An 18,511-nucleotide genomic window follows, 5' to 3' on the forward strand; every position below is an offset into this window, starting at 1 on the left:
CCCCCTCAAAATTGATAAGTTGAAGTCCTAACTCCCAGTACCTCAGGATGTGACTGTATCAGGAGATAGGGTCTTTAAAGAGGTGATTAAGTTAAAATGAGATAATCAGGGTGGGCGATGATGCAGCATGGTGGTGTCCTCACAAGAAGAGGAAATTTGGACACGGACACAAACAGAGGGAAAGCACACGGAGACACAGGGAGAAGATAGTTATCTAAAAGCCAAGGAGAAAAGCCAAGGGAAAACCAACCCTGCAGCACCTGGATATCACACTTCCAGCCTCCACAAGTAAGAGTGTAGTTAACCACCCAGGCTGTGGTTCTTTATTATGGCAGCCCTAGCAAATTCATACACCCTCCAAGGCAAGCTTGATTATTCGCATTTACAGATGAGGCATCTGTAATTAGGAGTGATTCAGTAATGAGCTCAGGGTCAAAGTAGGTCTAAAACTAGGATTCACTCTTGAGTCTGACTCCAAAGCCCTTCTTCTTACCATTAAGTTCTATTGCAAATTTATAGCCTCTTCAAAACCTCAAGATATAAGGAGAAGTATAGTTTTAAGTCTTATTTAGGAAAAAGCCTCATGGGACAAAGTATTTTTAAAAATCTGTAAGAAAGTAACTTTAGAGGCTGGTTTGGGTGGGGGGAAGGTGGGGAGGGAGAAAGAGACACAGAGAGTGAGAGAGAGGTGGCGGGCAGGGTTGGGGAGGAAGGTAGAGTCAAAGGTCTCCAGATTCTAGCAATGATGGGGGGTATATAACACAAGTGAAACCTAACTATTCACAAATCCTCATATTCTCCACTGCAAACACTCAACACCTTTTCTTAACCCACCCTATGTGGGAATTAACAAGCTGTGCACTCACAAGTAAAACCAAGAAATTGAAAGGACATTCTCACCTTCCTCAAATAAGGGATGTTCACTGAGATCAAGATTTCTTCAGGCTTAAGGTCAGCACTGGGGCACTTTCTGAGAAACTGCTCATTTAAAGGAATCTGTCGTTTTCCTTCTGTGGAAAGAAATGACACTTTCCCTGGAATCTGTTCTATTAAACAATCAAACTCGCAAAACTTGGGAAATAATTCTACCAAATATCACAGGAAATTTATTGTTTGAGGAAAAAAGTGCTCTTCCTATGTTTAAAAATCTTTCACCATGAAATGGCACCTTGCAATGTTTCTTCCCAACTAGGGCCCACCTTTTTTTTTTTTTTTTTTGGCTTCCTTGCTTGATTATAAATAAAAATATCTAGCAGAGTAGACCAGAGGTCAGGTAGAGTTGGACCTTAGCACTCTTTCTGAACAGCATGATTCATTTTGAGCTTTGTAAGAAGGGAGAGGACATTAATATCCCTTTTGATATTCTAATAAAGTCATTCAACAAACATTTATTTATAACCAAGAACCCTACTTGATACAGTAGTGAATAAATTGCCTTTAATGAATTTTTATACTAGTGGGATGCAGTCTTATTTGTTTATATCTTTTCTCAGCACGAAAAGAATTTCTGTTCTTTAATCAGTATATTGGGGGGAGGAACTGTTTAAAGCTATAATGAAATAGGACCTTGGGATAAAGCTAAGAAGGTTTTGATGTTCATATTTACATCACAAAACCTATTTCTCAATAAATGATTTTTTTAAGGGATGTTACTTAAATTGATAACTGAATGTACACCTTCTTCCTTAAGATAATTTTGTGGTTTAGACGACATGAAGAGTAGGCATTTAACAATGCAGGTAACAGAAAGTTAGTACATATTTCTAAATGAAAAAAAACAACAACGGATGTATAGAGGACCAATGAAAACTTCCTAATAATTGTCGACAAAGTTAAAATAAAAAAAATAACTGAAAAGTCCTGGACTTAGTTTCAAAAAACAAAACTCAAGTAAATAAATATAGAATGAAGCCCAACCACTGTTCAATAGAAAAAGGTCTGCAGGCTTCCATCAGTGACAGCATGAGCACATAGCATGACGTGGGTCTCACACACTCCTGTACCACCTGGAGAAAGTCTTTGACAAAGGGGCCCAATCGTTGTCAATAGCCTAGAGTTCTCTCCACTATTCAGATCACACCGGGACACTAGCCAACACTGGTCGATGTCAGGTGACCAGTATGGGAAAACATCTAGCACAAGTCCTCAGAAAGAAAGAGATGAAGACATTGGGTGTGTGTGCATTTAGGACCAGACTGATCAACTTTCCAAGCATCCAGAAAGGCAGAGGAATTATTAATATTATAAAGGATAGTAATTTTCAAAACTGGACTTCCTGCATCCCTAGAGAGGCAAAAGGGTAGGAGGAACAGGGTTTAATAGTCCCTAAGAAGGAGCTGTCACTTACCTTTTGATAGCAAGTTGAGGGTACAGTTGCCCACGGCGAGGAGGGGGTTCAGATCCGAATCTGGATGCCTGCTCACTATGTGGCCCCCTAAAGACTTTTTAAAATAATGGGTTATTTTCACTCCACTTATGTAATTATAAAGACACAAGTGGTAAAATAAGAATCAAGCAAGACTTTGGAAAACTATTCTTTTTGTCTGTTCCAAAAGAATGAAAATGTCATGATTTATCAGGGACAGTCATTCATGGGACACATACTAGATGTTACAGTCGTCAGATACATACAGCCATGTTCCTGATCTGGGATCCAGCCAGAGTTCCCAAATGCTTCAAGAGAGCATGGTACATCTGTGTCTTCTCCTCCGGGAGCTTCAGGGTCCCATTAGCCAGGACGTCCTTCACCTGAGCCAGGCTGAGGGCAGCACCTAAGGTCAGTCCTGAAATGAAATCATTTGTAGATAACGCAATGTGATCATTGCTGACCTGGAAATGTCCATTAGATTTTAGACTACAGATATGGGATCTTTATGCTAGATACACGCTACCCTGCGTACTGGTGGTCATGGTGGTGACGGTGGGAATAGTGGTTGGTAATGGAGGTGTTAATGATGATGGTGAAGGAGGTGATGGTGCTGGTGACAGAGGCGGGGTTGAGAGTGATGGAGGTCATGGAGGCTACATTTTCTGAATACTCACTGGGTCAAGCACTATGCTGAATGCTTCACAGAATCTTCTTGAATTCTAACAAAGCTTTGAAGTATTTAATAGCCCCACACACACTGAGATTCAGTTAAGTAACTTGACTAAGTTTTTCAGCTAATATATGACATGGTCAGGAATTGGACTCCAGAGCCAGCCTCCAAACCCACAGTTCATTGCTTCTCATCATTGGCATTAAATCAATTTCCTTTATTGAAATGGAAAAGCCAGTTTGTAAGCTGCTTCATACGCAAACTTGTTTGGTTACTACTGTGCTTCTGGAGAGCAAAGACTCTCATCTTTATCTTCTACCCAGCGCTTAGCACAGTACCCTTCACTGAAGAGCTGTTACATTTCCCTCATACAGCAGACATAAAAGTTCTTCAGTGAAAACCCGACTCTTCAGACAATTAGTATCTCGTATAATCATAGAGAATTCTTCCCTGAGCCTCCTCCAGTTATCACCTTACAAGGGAGTCTCTCTGTATATTCTAATTATGAATAAGACTTTTTTTGCTTGTCTGCTGATCAAAGCAAATAAGGTGATTAATGCATTTCAACTAAGAAAATAGGGACCTTAAGAACTCACCATTATCTGTATAGTTTACAACACTCAGTTCTTCAATTCTATCAGGAGAAATTATAACTGGGTGAAAGATGCCTTTAAATTTCATGTCAGGCCCTGAAGGATTAGGAAAAAAAAATAAGCAGACTGAGATGAAGGGGGGCTAACTGCCTTTTAAATTTTGAAATTGTGATTAAAACTGATGTCTTTAAATATATAAAAATTACACATCTATTGGTCCGTTCAGTGCCAAATCGCACGCACAGAGAACGGACGGGTGGATTTTCACTAAACTTGGGGAACTCTTTGGACTCGTCAGCCTTAAAACTTGGCAGACACGTCCAAGACCACGTGTGGCATACTCAAAATTCTCCTTGGGAAGACTCTAGAGACTCCTCAAAGAAGCAGGCAGTCAAACTGAGTTTACAATGGACACCATAGAAAGAGCCTGTCACTGCAGTTTAAGAAAACCTATTATGGCCATTGAGACACCACTGAGAGAGGAAACAGCAATTTCAAATACAAGCCCCAGATCAGTCTCTACATGGAAAGACAGGACAGCTGTCACTGGAGCTGCTGCTGCTAATTTGTCATGGAGCAGGCCTCTTGGGTACAGCTCTGTGCACTGCTCTGGTTAGGGCAACAGGAATTCACTTATGTGATGGAAATTGTAAAAGCCTCTTGAGCAGTGCTCAAGAGAGGTCAAGTATAAATGATTTAAAATGTTATTTCAGACTGCTTTTTCTGAGAACATGCATATATGAGGTTTTCTCCTCCCCAAAGCCCTTTTCCTCAGTTTCCTCATAAGAAGTCCCTGGGGATCTACATACCCACAGAGGTGTTCCCCATGACAACCGGGGCCTGGGGATACTTGACTTTGGCTTCTAGAAGTTCCTTCAGGGTCACTGGAGAAATCCATGTCATTCTATCACCACCAAAAATCCTGGTCCTTTGAGGTTGTTTCTCAGCCATCGTCTATTGAAAAAGCAGTAAAGATTCAAGATCATCTTGTGATAATATTTCCACCTGTTTCTTCTCTGTCTTTACAGGAACAGAGACAGGAGATAGAGATCTTTTTAAAAAATAAAATAAACGTGGGACTTCCCTGGTGGCGCAGTGGATAAGACTTGGCGCTCCCAATGCAGGGGGTCCGGTTCGATCCCTGGTCAGGGAACTAGATCCCACATGCCACAAGTAAGAGTTCGTATGCCACAACTAAGGAGACCATGCACTGCAAGTAAGACCCAGCTCAGCCAAATAAATAAATATTTAAAAAAAAAATCATCATTGGAAAAAACAAAACAAAACAAAATAAAAGTCACCTAAAAGTAGAGCTTTACTAGGAATCAGAGTACAAGATAAAATGTGACAGTATTTTACTCCTTCTGGAAACTATTCCAATACATCTCCCTTTGGTGCTTTTATATCTCAAAAGAATCCATTTCAATGCTTAAAAATATTTTACATGCTTAATTTCGTCAAAACATTTAATGGAAGAATAAAACTCAGCAAAACCGGAAATAGAAAACATGTCTAAATCTACAGATGCTGTTATGTCTTTTCAGGACATTTTTTAATACATACCATCTGCTGCTTCTTACATTCAACTGTCCCCTGGTGGTGACTCCACCCTCATTTCCCCATCTCTGCCCTGGTCCCATACTCTTTAGACCTTGGACTGAGAATGGCAGGTGGATATTACCTATTTGCCAATCAGCTTTCGAGAGGATCCATAAGCAAATATCCTTCCTGGCATTTCACCGTGAATTCCTCTAGGATGAGCTCAACTTTGTTTTACTTACCATTAGCTCAGGAGGAAATATCAATTCCTGAGTTGGATCCAATGGCAGAAACTCCTCTTCTGAGAAGAGTTTTAGATTTGTCTTAAAAAGAGAAAGTACCAGAAGTTATTGTCATCAGGCAATTCTCCCTTCTTTAAATCCTTTTGTGGAATAAGGTCAGATGAAGATAGGCATAGAAGAGACAGACAGACAAAAAACCCCACTGGTCAGCCATGGTATCTGGGCTCTAAGCCAAGGGCTCTAACACAGACCAGGTCACCAGCATCTCAGTGCAGATGCTGGTGGGCCTCCAAAGCCCTCAGCTCCTGCACATGCTCCTTGGAGTCTGGGGGGAGCACAGGAGGCAGCAGCGTGAGACACAACTGAGAGCCAGAACACTCTCCTGAATTGCCACCTCTCTTATCACTCCCTGCCCTTCCATTTCCCTAACATCTCCACTAGAAAAAAGACTTGAAGAAGGCTTTTTTAAAACTAAGAGACAATAAGAGATCAATGTGTTCTCCCTCTTATAGGTAGTTGTGTGTGACCGAGAGTAACATTAGGAGTGAGGGATGAAGTTGTTAGAATTTTTTTTTTTTTGATAGACATGGGGTGAGAATGGGGGAGGGGACATGCTGCACACCTCAAATTAGCTACCTTACACAGCCATTTAATCTTCCTAAAGGTAAGTTGGTCTCTACTCATGTCCTGAGAAAATCTTATAAAAAATTTACATTTCACTGACCTCATTTCCTTCCTCAAACTCTGGTAATCCATTTATTCCTTGATCCAAACAGCAAACCCCATTTTCTTTACTTTGATAGCAGCCAGAAATCTAGTGGGTGAAAAAAACAAATAACCAAGAATTTATTGTTGATTCTACTAAATATTTTTTCGGCTTTATTGAGATATAATTAACAAATAAAATTGGGTATATTTAAAGTGTACAACGTGACTATTTGACATGCGTATACTTTGTGAAATGATAACCACAACCAAGTTAATTAACACATCCATCACCTCACAGTTACCATTTGTGTGTGTGTGTGGTGAGAACACTTAAGGTCTACTCTCTTCACAAATTTCAAGTACACAACACAGTATTATTACTATAGTCACCAGGCTGTAAAGATCTTATAACAAAGTCTGGCACATGGCAATAAATATTAACAATGGCTGATTTAATATTTCATTAACAAGAAATAATTTATTAATTTATTATTAATAATTTACTAATAAAGAAATATTAACAATAACAAGTATTATTATTATCACTCTGTGCTTATGATACACTGCTTTCATCATTTAAATTCCCAAGGGCCGTCTTATGTCCCTCATTTCAACACTGTTTGTTCATCTATTCATTCAACAAGCATCGATTGAGTGCCTAATTCCATTGGTGCACAGTGACTCAGCCTCTGCGTCAAGCAGACCACATTCTGGTGAAGAGACGGAAGAGCGAATGGGCAATTACACCACCGTGTGCCCAGCGCTGTGATAGGGGTGCGGGAGCAGCGGGGCAGGGTACCCAACCCAGACAAGCAGGTCAGTTAAGACCCCTTGGAACAATGACCCACAGCCAATGCTGAAGTGCTCAGGTGCTGCCTGTGTGGCTACAGGGCAAGCCCAGTGAACCAGGGAAGGCGCCCTGCTCAAGATCAAGTAACAAACAGCAATTACGGACCTTGAGATAAGAAGTAGCCCTGCATGAGTGACAATGGGCTATTCTCCTAATCACACCTGCCAACCCGCACCATTTTGTTTCATTGAGGAAAAACTATACTCAAAAACGTGTTCCTTTCTACTCACTTTACAGAAAGTCTTGCATGCATCGATTATGGGCCTGTATCCAGTGCAACGGCACAAGTTACCTGAAGGGGAAAAACCCAACTCTGTTAATCAAGGAGCCTAGAGAGAGGCACCGTCTGCCAGATGCATGCTGGAAATAAGGACCCCATCCAAGAAGGAAGCCCTGTTTGACATTTTGGTCCCCAAATCCACAAAGTCGGATTTTTTTTTGTCAGCTACTTGGGATACTTGGTTGATAGTCTTGAGGTAATCTAACAACTCAGCTATTTGTACTTTCTCTCTGTAAACAGTTTTTATATCCTCTGCTTGTGATAGGTGCTCAAAGAACACAATGATTGCAAGCCAAGAACTCTTGGTCTATAGGCACATTCAAGAGCTAAGCTTCACAACCCAAATGCCCATCAACAGATGATTGGGTTAAGAAGATGTGGTATATATAGATATAATGGAATGTTACTGAGCCATAAAAAGAGAATAAAATACTGCCATTTGCAGCAATGTGGATGGACCCAGAGAATATTAGGCTAAGTGAAATAAGTCAAAGACAAATACTGTATGATATCATTTATATGTGGAATTAAAAAAATAATACAAATATACAAAACAGAGACAGACTCACAGTCATAGAAAACAAACTTGTGGTTACCATAGGGGAGAAGGAAGAGGAAAGGCAAATTATAAGTATGGGATTAACAGATACAAACTATTATATATAAAATAAACAACAAGGATTTACTGTATAACACAGGGAATTTTACCCATTATCTTGTAATAACCTATAATGGAATATAATCTGCAAAAATACGGAATTACTATGCTGTACACCTGAAACTAACACAATATTGTAAATCAACTATACTTCAATAAAAAAAATTTATTTTCCATATGCAGTAAAAGACAATGTAAGTAAAGCTACATTGTACGTCATTTTTTTTGATATTTAAAAAAAAGAGCTAAGCTGCAGTTGATAGAAAGATCAAAGGCATTATATAGCAGCAAAGATAATTTTTAAACTCTGGAAGCAATTGGGCACACAGTTTATTTACAGTAAATCATTAGGCCAGTGCTCCTCCACAGTGGTCCATATCCCATGTTCTCCTCCAACCCCCAAACCTGGCATCTATTTAAAACACAAAGCCACTGAAGCCAGCTGTCTGGGGTTGGGTCCCAGGAATCTTCATTCTTTACAAACTCCTATGTAAGTCTTAAGCACCCAAAAATTTGAGAACCCCTCTTCACTTGTTCACATCACAAATGGCCACGAGATCAAATGCATAATAAGACTTAAGGAAAATAAGGCAGAAGACAGTTTGTGTCTTATGCACCTCCCCTTTCTACTTCTGTTTAGTCCTGTCTTCCCTGGAACACTTTCACAGAGGAGCTGAACACATGAGCTTTAGGCCCATGTAACACGGCAGAGAAATAAGGTCCCTGGGAGACAGCAGACAAGTAGAGCCATGGAGAATTTCACCAGAAATAGGATTTGGGAGGCTCTTATTCTTTAGAATTGTTCAGAGTCTTGTTAATGAAGGCCTCCTCCAATGCTCCCCCCATCCCCCGCTACACACACACACACACACACACACACACACACACACACACACACACACACACACACACACACACACACACACACACACACACACACACTGAGCTCCTGAACTTGATAAACTAGCTCCAGATAAAGGCAGTTCTTTGAAATAAGTATCACCAGAAGATGTCAGTCTCTTTGATTTCATGTTGTATTCATCATGAGCCCTCTGATAACTTCATATTGCCCTGAGAGCACCCACCCAAAAGGAGAGAGCAGCATGTGGAGATAACTGGACCCTTTCCAAGGGTAAATGAATAAACTGGCTTTGTAATTATTATTAAAATAAGCAAATAATAAAAAAGGGAGACGACTCTTATAGATTAAGAGAGACTTGAGAAATATATCAGCCAAGTGCAATGTGTGGATCGTGTCTGAATCCTGATTTGAACAAACTAACTCCTCCACTTATTGGTGGCATAATTTTTAGTAAATTACTCTCTTTAAACCTCAGTTTCTCCATCTATGAAATGGGGGATAATAATAATGCCTACCTTATAAAGTTATCATAAAGAGTAAATGAGGTAATGTTTATATAGCACTTAATGCAGTGTGTGGCACCTGATAAATGGCTAATGTTAGCTATCATTATCAACATCATTTAAAAATTAAAGCACACACACATATAACCTACCACCAAGAGCATCAGTTAACTGACTCAGGGTGGGCTCTGGATGGTTCCTCAGCAGCGTGTAGATGGACATCACCATCCCAGGGGTGCAGAAGCCACACTGTGTGCCATGACACTTGGCAATCCTCTCCTGGAAGCACAGAAAGGTTGAAAGGCAGAATCTTGGGCCTGACCCGAGACCTAATGAATCAGAACCTGCATTCTAACTAGATCCCTGGGCGGTTCACATGCACATTAAAGTTGGAGAAGAAGCCCTGTTAAATCCTTCTCAGCCTTGGTGTCTCCCTTTCTTGGGCTGGGGTGGCGGTGATGACTGGTCCTCAACAGCTTTTGAGCTTCATTGAAGGTTCTCAGCTTTTGAACTTCATTGAAGGTTCTCAGCTTTCAGAATCACCAGGGGAGCTTTAAAATTTCCAAGGTCCAAGCAGTACCCCAGACCATTTGACTGAGAATCTCTGGGGGTGGGGCACAGACATGTATTTTTTAAAGATTCCCAGGTGTTTCAATCTGTAGTCCAGAATGGGAATCACCGAGATAAAGGAAGTCCTTCACAGAAATGAACTGAATTATATTCAAGTTGAGGGGAAAAAACCCTTTTATTTCCCAAGTGCCTTTATCTGCCCCTATTGCCCTAACACTTCAGCACACAGGGACTCTCTTACAAAGTGCCATCATTAATCCAAACAACAATCAAGAAGGAAACATTGCCTTGATTTCTCTTCCAAATCTCCCCCCAGCCCCCAGCCTGTTCTCTTTGGAGTCTAACTTCAAAGGTGCAACCCCATTTCAGAAGCCGTCATCTGTCTACACTGCAGCCAGGAGATGGGCGGCAGGTACTAAATGAAAAGGTGTCTTCATGCCTCCGAACAGCCGTGTCTCACAAGCATACCCAGGCAGAATCTGCTCCTTCTAGGTAAAGAGGTTTCATAGAAAATAAACAGAACCCAAGATTCCTTCAAGCATAGAGAATTTGAACTTTGGCCATTTTCTATGTTGCCCCTATCTTTTTCCTCTTCCACCCTCTCCTCTTAAGTGGTACTCATTAACTTAGATAAAAACAAGTAGCAACAGCATTTTTCTGGGCAATGTATATACATAATTGAAAGAGTCAGGAGTCTGAGGTGCCCTTTCATTGAGGCATAGTTCTAACAAGGTGCCTCCTTAGGAGAAAAGCTTCAAAATTCATTAACAACTCCTATTATATATCTTCCGAACAAGCCCTAAATTTAACAAATCTTTTTGGTAGCTGAGATTTTCACTCAGCTTTAAAATCATGTTATTTTCCTCTTTATAGAAAAAAAATATTAAGATTATATCCCCCAATGCACTTGGCTCTCATTTCTTTATAAGTTTGGAAAATGTAAAATGGACAGGTCCCATCTAATTAGAATACAGAAAACAACGCTAGTGATGTCAAGATTTTTTTTTTTTAAAGAGAAAGCTCTCTAGTCTTTCAAAAGTATTTTTCTAAGAAGTCAGTCACATGTCCCAGGTTTCACTCCTGGCCCCCAGCTTGGTGTCATCTGTTGGCTGTGACCAAGCAGCAGGGCTCATTGATCTACTGTATTCATTTCAAGAGCTCATCATGTCATTAATGGTTGTCGAAGCACAGAAACCCTGTGAAGAAGAGGTGCATCCTCACCTGAACAGGATGAATCCTGGTCTTGGTGCTTCCTATGCCTTCCACTGTGGTGACGGCAGCACCATACAGAGAACAGATGGGAATCAGACAGGCGTTGGCTGAATAATGTCTTCAGAATGAAAAAGAGAAGCACAAACTACATTGTATCCAGTGGGAAAGGAGCACCTCCAACACGGCAGGTTTTGTATAATGTCCTAGGCTTTGCATATACATTTTGTCCTTAGCTCATGGCCATTTTACAGAATAAGACTCTGAGGGTCAGAGTGAGTTGCTCAGGATCACAGCTGGAGTGTCAGATAGGATTCAAATTAGGCCTCCTAATTCTAACTCAAGAACAGTTTCCACTAACATTGTTTTTTTCTCTTGATTGAGGGGCTGACATTCTCCTCTCCAGTCACATGTGACAATCACCTAGAGCATATTTCATCCTCCAAGCAGATGCTGGGCAAGGGGTTAGTTGGGCCATAAAGATAAATTGATATTGTGCCTCAGAAGAAGAAATAGGGTGTGGATACAGAACTCCTCAATCCCACAAACCTACTGCTAGAAAATGTCTAACTCAAAACGACTCCTAAAATGTTCTCATTTACCAAACAAAATTACAGATGGCCAATAAATACATGAAATGAACGTTCAACCTCGAAAGCAATCAAGAGAGATTCAAATTAAGCAATGAAAAATCATTTTTATCAAAGAAAATGACAAAGGTTAAAAAAATTGTAATGTGCATTATTAGCAAAGGTTTGGGAAAATGGAATTCACATACTGCTGAAAAGAATGTAAACTGATAGAGCTCTTCTGAGAGACATTTTGCTGGAAGGCATAAAAACTTAAAGACGCACTCACTCTTTTATCCTCTAATTCCACCTCCATGGATCTATCATAAGGAAATCATCAGAAACATAAATATAAACATATATATACGCATGAATGCTCACTCTCCTTATAATAGTGAAAACCAAAAAATAATCTAAGTGATCACTATTTGGGAGTTGGTTTTGATACACCCAAACAACAGAACATATACAGCCATTAAAATTATATTTATTATTTTGAAAAGATACTCATGAGAAGTTCAGCAAAAAATAGAGGTTTCTAAGCTGTATAGGCAGTATGCTTCCTTAAGTATACACACAAAAGAAAGACTGGAAGAATATTTTTCATTTATTAAATAAATGTAAATATTTATTGAGTGACTACTGTGTGCCAGGTGGAGTACCAGGCACTAGGATTCATTGGTGAACAAGACAGATAAAATCCCTGCCTTTGTAGAGTATATATTCTAGTTGAGGAAGATAGACAATACATAGGTACATAGACAATACATACATACACAAACATATGGTGAGAAGTGCTATGAATACCTTAATATAGGCGAAGGGAGTAGGGAGTTGCCGAGGTGAGATGGGGCACTGCTATGGAGAAGGTGATCAGGGAGGGCTGAGAATGTAACATTTTTGCTGGAACCGGAATGATTTGATGCCCATCAATGTATCCCCAATGCCTATCACAGTTCCTGTCACATAGTAGGTGCTCAATGCATATTTACCAAAGGAAGAAGAAAAACAAAGTGCAAAGCTACAAAATTTCAACCATATCTGGACTTTGCAGCAAGGTACCTTATCCTCTTGGTAATGGGGTTACATCGTGATATCATCACCGTGCAGGCACCACAGCCTCCCGCTCCACAGCCATATTTAGTTCCTGTGAGTCGGACTGGAAAAAGCACAGTTAAAGATAATGTGTTTTCCATAATTCTCTTTGTGAAATAGCTCTGACCTTAGGAGACAACACCATCAAAGACTCTTAAATGTACAGTTAAGCTTCATACTTATTTATCAAATAATGTATGTATGTCTTAGCTGCTATTATTTATAATCTTGTAAATTCTTGATTTACATTTGCATGTTATATCTAGTCTCTTCCTTTTTAAAACAACTGGACCCCAGGTTGCCAAAAATAAGGCCAAACTTAAGAAAAGGAAGAGTCTACACATATAAGGCCTTGAGGATTTGAAGGTCTGAGTACACTGCATATCTGTTCTTATCCTTATCTGTGTCTTTGATGACATACAAAGTAGAATGTCAAAATGTAAATAATTCTTAGAATATTAGTGTCATGTTATACAAGTGTGCCATATTTCTCTGCTTCTCAGTGGCAGAAACTGCTAGTTGTTTCCCAATATCTTTTCCCTCATTCTTTCTTGGTAATAGAAATCCTCATTTTTGAGCTACACACACGGTTGCCCAGAATTAAAAAAATACATTTTCACAGCCTCCTCTGATGCTTGGTGGGGTCATTAACAATGTTGGCCAATGGGATGTAAGCATAAAGGCTGTTTTTGACGTCCAGGAGGGAAATGTCCTCAGAGGGAGAGGGGTGCCCCTCCTTCATCCCTTACTTCTTCCTATTTGCTGGAATTCAGATATGATGGCTGGACCTCAGTGAGTTATCTCTGACCATGAGGAGAAAGCTTCTTGCTGAGGAGGGTGAAGCAGCAAGACAGAAAGAGCTTGGTTCCTGATAATGTTGTGACAATGCTTTGCTAGCCTGGATCTACCTACCTTTGGGATTCCTTTACGTGAGTATGACAACCATGAGAATGTGCCTCAGAGACTTCCTTCAACACAGAGGGTAACTGACCAAGAGAGCCAACTGCTGCACTTTGATATCCATCACCCCACTTTGCATCAAGGCCATGCCTCACATGGGGTGCTTCCCACCAATGGCTCAGTGCTATGCAGAGGTGTGGGAGTCCTTGTCAACCATTCTCAGTGGCTTTGATGAACGTGCCTTAGACTGCACAGCAGTCTGAGACCCTTCAACTCAGCCTTCTCTCCCGCTCTTCCTTACAGGTATCAGTCTTCCGTGGCTGCCTCCCTATTTCACTCAAACATTTTTCCTAATAAAACCCTTGAATATTTAATCTCATTTTTTAGTGTGTGCTTCCCAGAGAACCTGAAATAACACAATGAGAAAGAAATAAACTATCTTGTTTACTGCTATTGGGATTTTCTGTCACTCACAAGTGAACCAAATCTTAAATATCACATTGGTACCATGGATAACCAGGAAATTAGTATTAATTACTTTTATGTCCAAAAACCTTGAGTACTTCCCTGGTGGCACAGTGGTTAAGAATCCATCTGCCAATGCAGGGGACATGGGTTGGATCCCTGGTCTGGGAAGATCCCACATGGTGCGGAGCAACTAAGCCCGTGTGCCACAACTACTGAGCCCGCGTGCTGCAGCTACTGAAGCCCGTGCGCCTAGAGCCCGTGCTCCGCAACAAGAGAAGCCACTGCAGCATGAGAAGACTGTGCACCTCAACAAAGAGTAGCCCCTGCTCGCCACAACTAGAGAAAAACCGTGCACAACAATGAAGACCCAATGCAGCCAAAAATAAATAAAATTAATAGAATAATAATAATAATAAATCCTTGAATGACTTTCAGAAGATAGCTATTGATATTTTCTGAGTTGTGTGCTCTTTTGGGAATTTCACTCTCTCTGGGGGAAAAATGTACAAATTCCCATTGTCACACAAGTTTGCATATAATGTAGTGGGGTCCACAGACCTCTGGAAGCCCACTGGAGTTCATGTGTAGCAGGATAAGAACCCATTCCTTAGATGACTTTTATTGAGAAAGTTTTTCCAAGGTAACATTTTCAGGTTTAATGTCTCTATTGTTCTTTCACTTTCATTTCAGGAGATTTCTGTGCTCTGTTTTTCTTTTTTTAAATAACTTTTATTACTTGTTTATTTATTTATTTTTTATTTTTGGCTGCGTCAGGTCTTAGTTGCAGCATGCGGGATCTTTCATTGCGGTGCGCAGGCTCTTCACTGCAGTGCGTGGTCTTCTCTCTCTAGTTGTGGCTTGCATGCTCGGTAGCTGCGGCTTGCGGGCTTAGTTGCCCTGCCGCATGTGGGATCTTAGTTCCCCGACCAGGGATCAAACCGTGACCCCTGCATTGGAAGGTGCATTCTTAACCACTGGACCACCAGGGAAGTTCCTGTGCTCTCTTTTTCTAATGGGCATGATGATTAGTCCTTGAAGGTAGAATATCAATATTGTGACTCAATTCTAAAGGATGTTTAATTAAGCCATTTTAGCACCCATTGTTTTAATTCCCATTGTTAGCTTCTCCATTTTATTCAATATATTTAATGCCGAAACAGAGATTAGAAAGAACTTGGTTCTCTGATAAGCACAATTGTTCACTGCCTACAAAACTCCAATCTAGGACTTTCTTAAAGATGAACATAAAACCCCAGTAGGGAATATGACTCATTGTGGCTCTAAAAAGATACTTGAAATAATATTTGATGAGGATATCAGGGATATACACACATACACACATATGCATACTCAAAGCAAAGGATACGCTTCTTCCTCAGATATGGTAACAGCATTGTTTCAGGATCGACATTTTTTTCTATCACCTGTACCAAAAGAAAGAGTTTAACTCACAAAGCTGAGAGAACTAGAATATTTACATCGGTGATTTCATGAACATGCACTCTTCTACTCATATTCTAAACTTGATTTAATGTTTACGGAATATACAAATCACCTCTCTGAAGTGTGAAGTCTACATCTTGAGCCCCGGCCACTACTCTGCCACTGTTCTTGGTCCTGAATTATCACTGTTCTCTAAGGCGGTGGTTGTTTCTACTAACAAAACATTACTGACTCCTGTTCAACTTCTCCTAGAAAGTCTGAAGCAAGTGAGGGTAAAGATAACAGTAGAACTGAATATAAGAGCGGGAGAAAGAGAAAGAGAGAGGTGGGGGAGGTCTCCTGGACTAGAATAGTCTCTGAGAAATTGATATAGTTTTTTTTAAAGACTTATTTGTTCACCATGTTCAAAGAATTACAGTTTCCAGGAAGAGATCACAACCAACCATGGCTCCCAAATCTAAGAGACAAAGGATGATACAAAGATGTGCAAGCAAAGACACACTTAAGAAGTAAGTTTGTGTGGGCAGCCTAGCAGCATGGCAGTTAGGACAGCAGCACCCAATGGATGGCATGACTGAAATGTCACGATTGGTTATGTTTTCCAAAGTGATCATGTTTTCTCTTTTTTGATGACAAATTTGGATTTCTTTTACATTTACAAATAGAAGCATGATTTGCTTCACAATTTCAGAACTAGAAATCATCCTTCACCATGTTATACTAATTTTCCCTTCTGGAAAGTAGGTGACGAGGGGACACATGCTTCCTCACCCTCAATTCTAAGTGGCCACAGGCCGGGCAAAGTGAGGTACGTGCCAATTACCAAGGTCAGATCTGTGCCCTAGAGGAATGTGCAATATGGTAACAGACAAGTGATTATGTGTGTGTGTGTGTGTGTGTGTGTGTGTACATACTAGAATACAAGGAAAACTGTGGGACGTCCCCAGGCATCCCTAACTAAATTGGTCCTCAAATGGAACTCTTTATTTCCCAAACTTACTTCTTCCTTTCTTTTCCCTAACTTGTTTAATAGCCTTACCATCTGCTGGGTCACCTAAGCTTAAAAAACTGCGCTAACTGCGACATTTTCTTTCCTTCAATCTACCACAGTCAGCATCACCAAGTCCTGCCATTTAAACTTCCAAAACAATTCTCTAAACACCCTTCACTTCTACTGTCACTCCCTGAAATCCACCCTTATTACCTCCAGCCTGAACAATGATAACAGCTGCCTAACAGGTCTCCTGCCTCCATTCCGGGCACCTGCAATGCCCCCCTCTATACCACCACTGGAGCAACCTCTCTAAAATCCAAGTCTGATCATGTCCTGTATCTGCCTAAATCCAACACTGGCTCCTGGATGCCAAACTGCTCTGCTGGGAATTCCTGAATCACTCAGGGTGCTTGTTAAAATGAAACCCCTATCGAATCAGGATTTCTGGGAGAGGGAACCAGAAAATGTGCATCTTTAATGAATACACTGAGTGGGTCTTAGGTGAATTTCTACTCAAGAGCTCCTGGAACACAAGAAGAAATTCAAACTCCTTAGCATAGCCTACAAGGCCTCTTTGAGAAACTTCCCATCATTTGTCATTCAACCCATGCATCTTGAACTCTGGTCACATGGGAGAACTGGCTGGTCCCAGCAGTGCAGGGACTTTTACCCTTAACTACATTTGCTTATAGGATTCCCTCTGTCCTGAAAGTCCTCCCTCTTTTCTCTACTTAGCAGAAGTTTGTATGCCACTCAAAGCCCTGCTCAAGTGTTTTCTCCTGTGGGATTTGCTGCCATTTAATATATCCTTCCCACTCTCTGCTCCAAGAAACCGTCCTCCTCTGTGCTCCCATGGTCAACATCTACCCATCTTTCACAGAACGTGTTACTCTGCAGCATAATTAGTTGTTTATGTATAAGCCTCTCTTGATCCTGAGAGAAACCACCTTCCATTATTCTTTATGTCAAACACTGAACTAGGTGCTGGGGATATATGATAAGGACATAATAAATGTTAATTAATCTAAATGAATAACTTGATATGTACAATTTGCTATGAGAACACTAAGAAAGGAGGGATGATTTCTCACAGGCTGGGACTTATGAACAGAAGAAAAGAAAGAAAAACAGAAGAACCAGTAATGGTGGCAGAAACTACTGATTGTCTATCTCAGCATGCTTTCTCCATTTCTTCCTTCCTGCTGCCTGTAATAAAGATGACGTGGCTAGAATGCCAGCAACCATTTTAGACCATAAGGCAACACATTAACGGCATCAGGGGAAAAAAAAGAAAAGAAACTTGGGTCTCAGATGACACCAAGAAGCTTCTAGACCAGCTCTGCAATGTCTATCCCCAGATACAGTATCCTTTATGTAAAAGTAAACATGAATTATATCTTTTTTGAACTAACTTAGTTTTGAATTTGTGCCATTTGCAGGTGAAACTAATTCTAATTCATACATATGATGATGAATCCTCAGAAGCCCAATTTTAATGGAGAGACAGGATCTGGGTAATAAAGAGCACTTCAGGCTTGAGAGATATTAGTATTTTCATAAGGAATTAATGGAAGAGCAGGCCTGGCTTGCTTGGGTATTTGTTCCCAGAGATGTCTCAAGAGATCGGACTTTGGCTCAAAGTGCCCCTGGCTTGAAATGCGTTTACTTTTCTTGATTTGGTGGATGGCACATTGGGAGGAGGGAAGTGGGGCAGGGATCTGGCACGTACCCTGTCCCGGCAGGTCTTGGAGTGAAACAGGGAGGTCAGGACTCAGATGGTAGCTGGCAGGGGGTGGAGAGGGAGGGAGGGAATGACGAACAGAGTTATTCTCACTGACTCTGGTTGGGAGAAATGATGCCAGCTCTCAGCTCAGGGTCATTGCATGTTTTTGTCTCAGTAAAGCCTTGCATGTTGCAAGGGTGGCATGTGTCCCTCTGTATTTCCACTGGCCCTTTGGGAGATAAGTTCACATTGCACAAGGTTGACAAA

General features: G+C 40.7%; 1 protein-coding gene across 1 annotated transcript in view; it reads right to left on the reverse strand.

Moving 5' to 3' along the window:
* AOX1 (aldehyde oxidase 1) overlaps window positions 1–18,511 on the reverse strand; it is a 70,337-nt gene that overhangs the window by 48,663 nt on the left and 3,163 nt on the right. The window contains exons 2-13 of the mRNA XM_060152363.1: window positions 15,451–15,508; window positions 12,684–12,780; window positions 11,065–11,173; window positions 9,426–9,552; window positions 7,201–7,262; window positions 6,137–6,226; window positions 5,413–5,493; window positions 4,441–4,585; window positions 3,635–3,727; window positions 2,632–2,783; window positions 2,348–2,441; window positions 901–1,010 (exon numbers count right to left, since the gene is read on the reverse strand). Coding sequence (XP_060008346.1) covers window positions 901–1,010; window positions 2,348–2,441; window positions 2,632–2,783; window positions 3,635–3,727; window positions 4,441–4,585; window positions 5,413–5,493; window positions 6,137–6,226; window positions 7,201–7,262; window positions 9,426–9,552; window positions 11,065–11,173; window positions 12,684–12,780; window positions 15,451–15,508 — 1,218 coding nt within the window. The remainder of the gene's footprint in view (window positions 1–900; window positions 1,011–2,347; window positions 2,442–2,631; window positions 2,784–3,634; window positions 3,728–4,440; window positions 4,586–5,412; window positions 5,494–6,136; window positions 6,227–7,200; window positions 7,263–9,425; window positions 9,553–11,064; window positions 11,174–12,683; window positions 12,781–15,450; window positions 15,509–18,511) is intronic.

This window comes from Lagenorhynchus albirostris, chromosome 6 (genome assembly GCF_949774975.1).
Source record: "Lagenorhynchus albirostris chromosome 6, mLagAlb1.1, whole genome shotgun sequence".
NCBI classification, from domain to species: Eukaryota; Metazoa; Chordata; class Mammalia; order Artiodactyla; family Delphinidae; genus Lagenorhynchus; species Lagenorhynchus albirostris.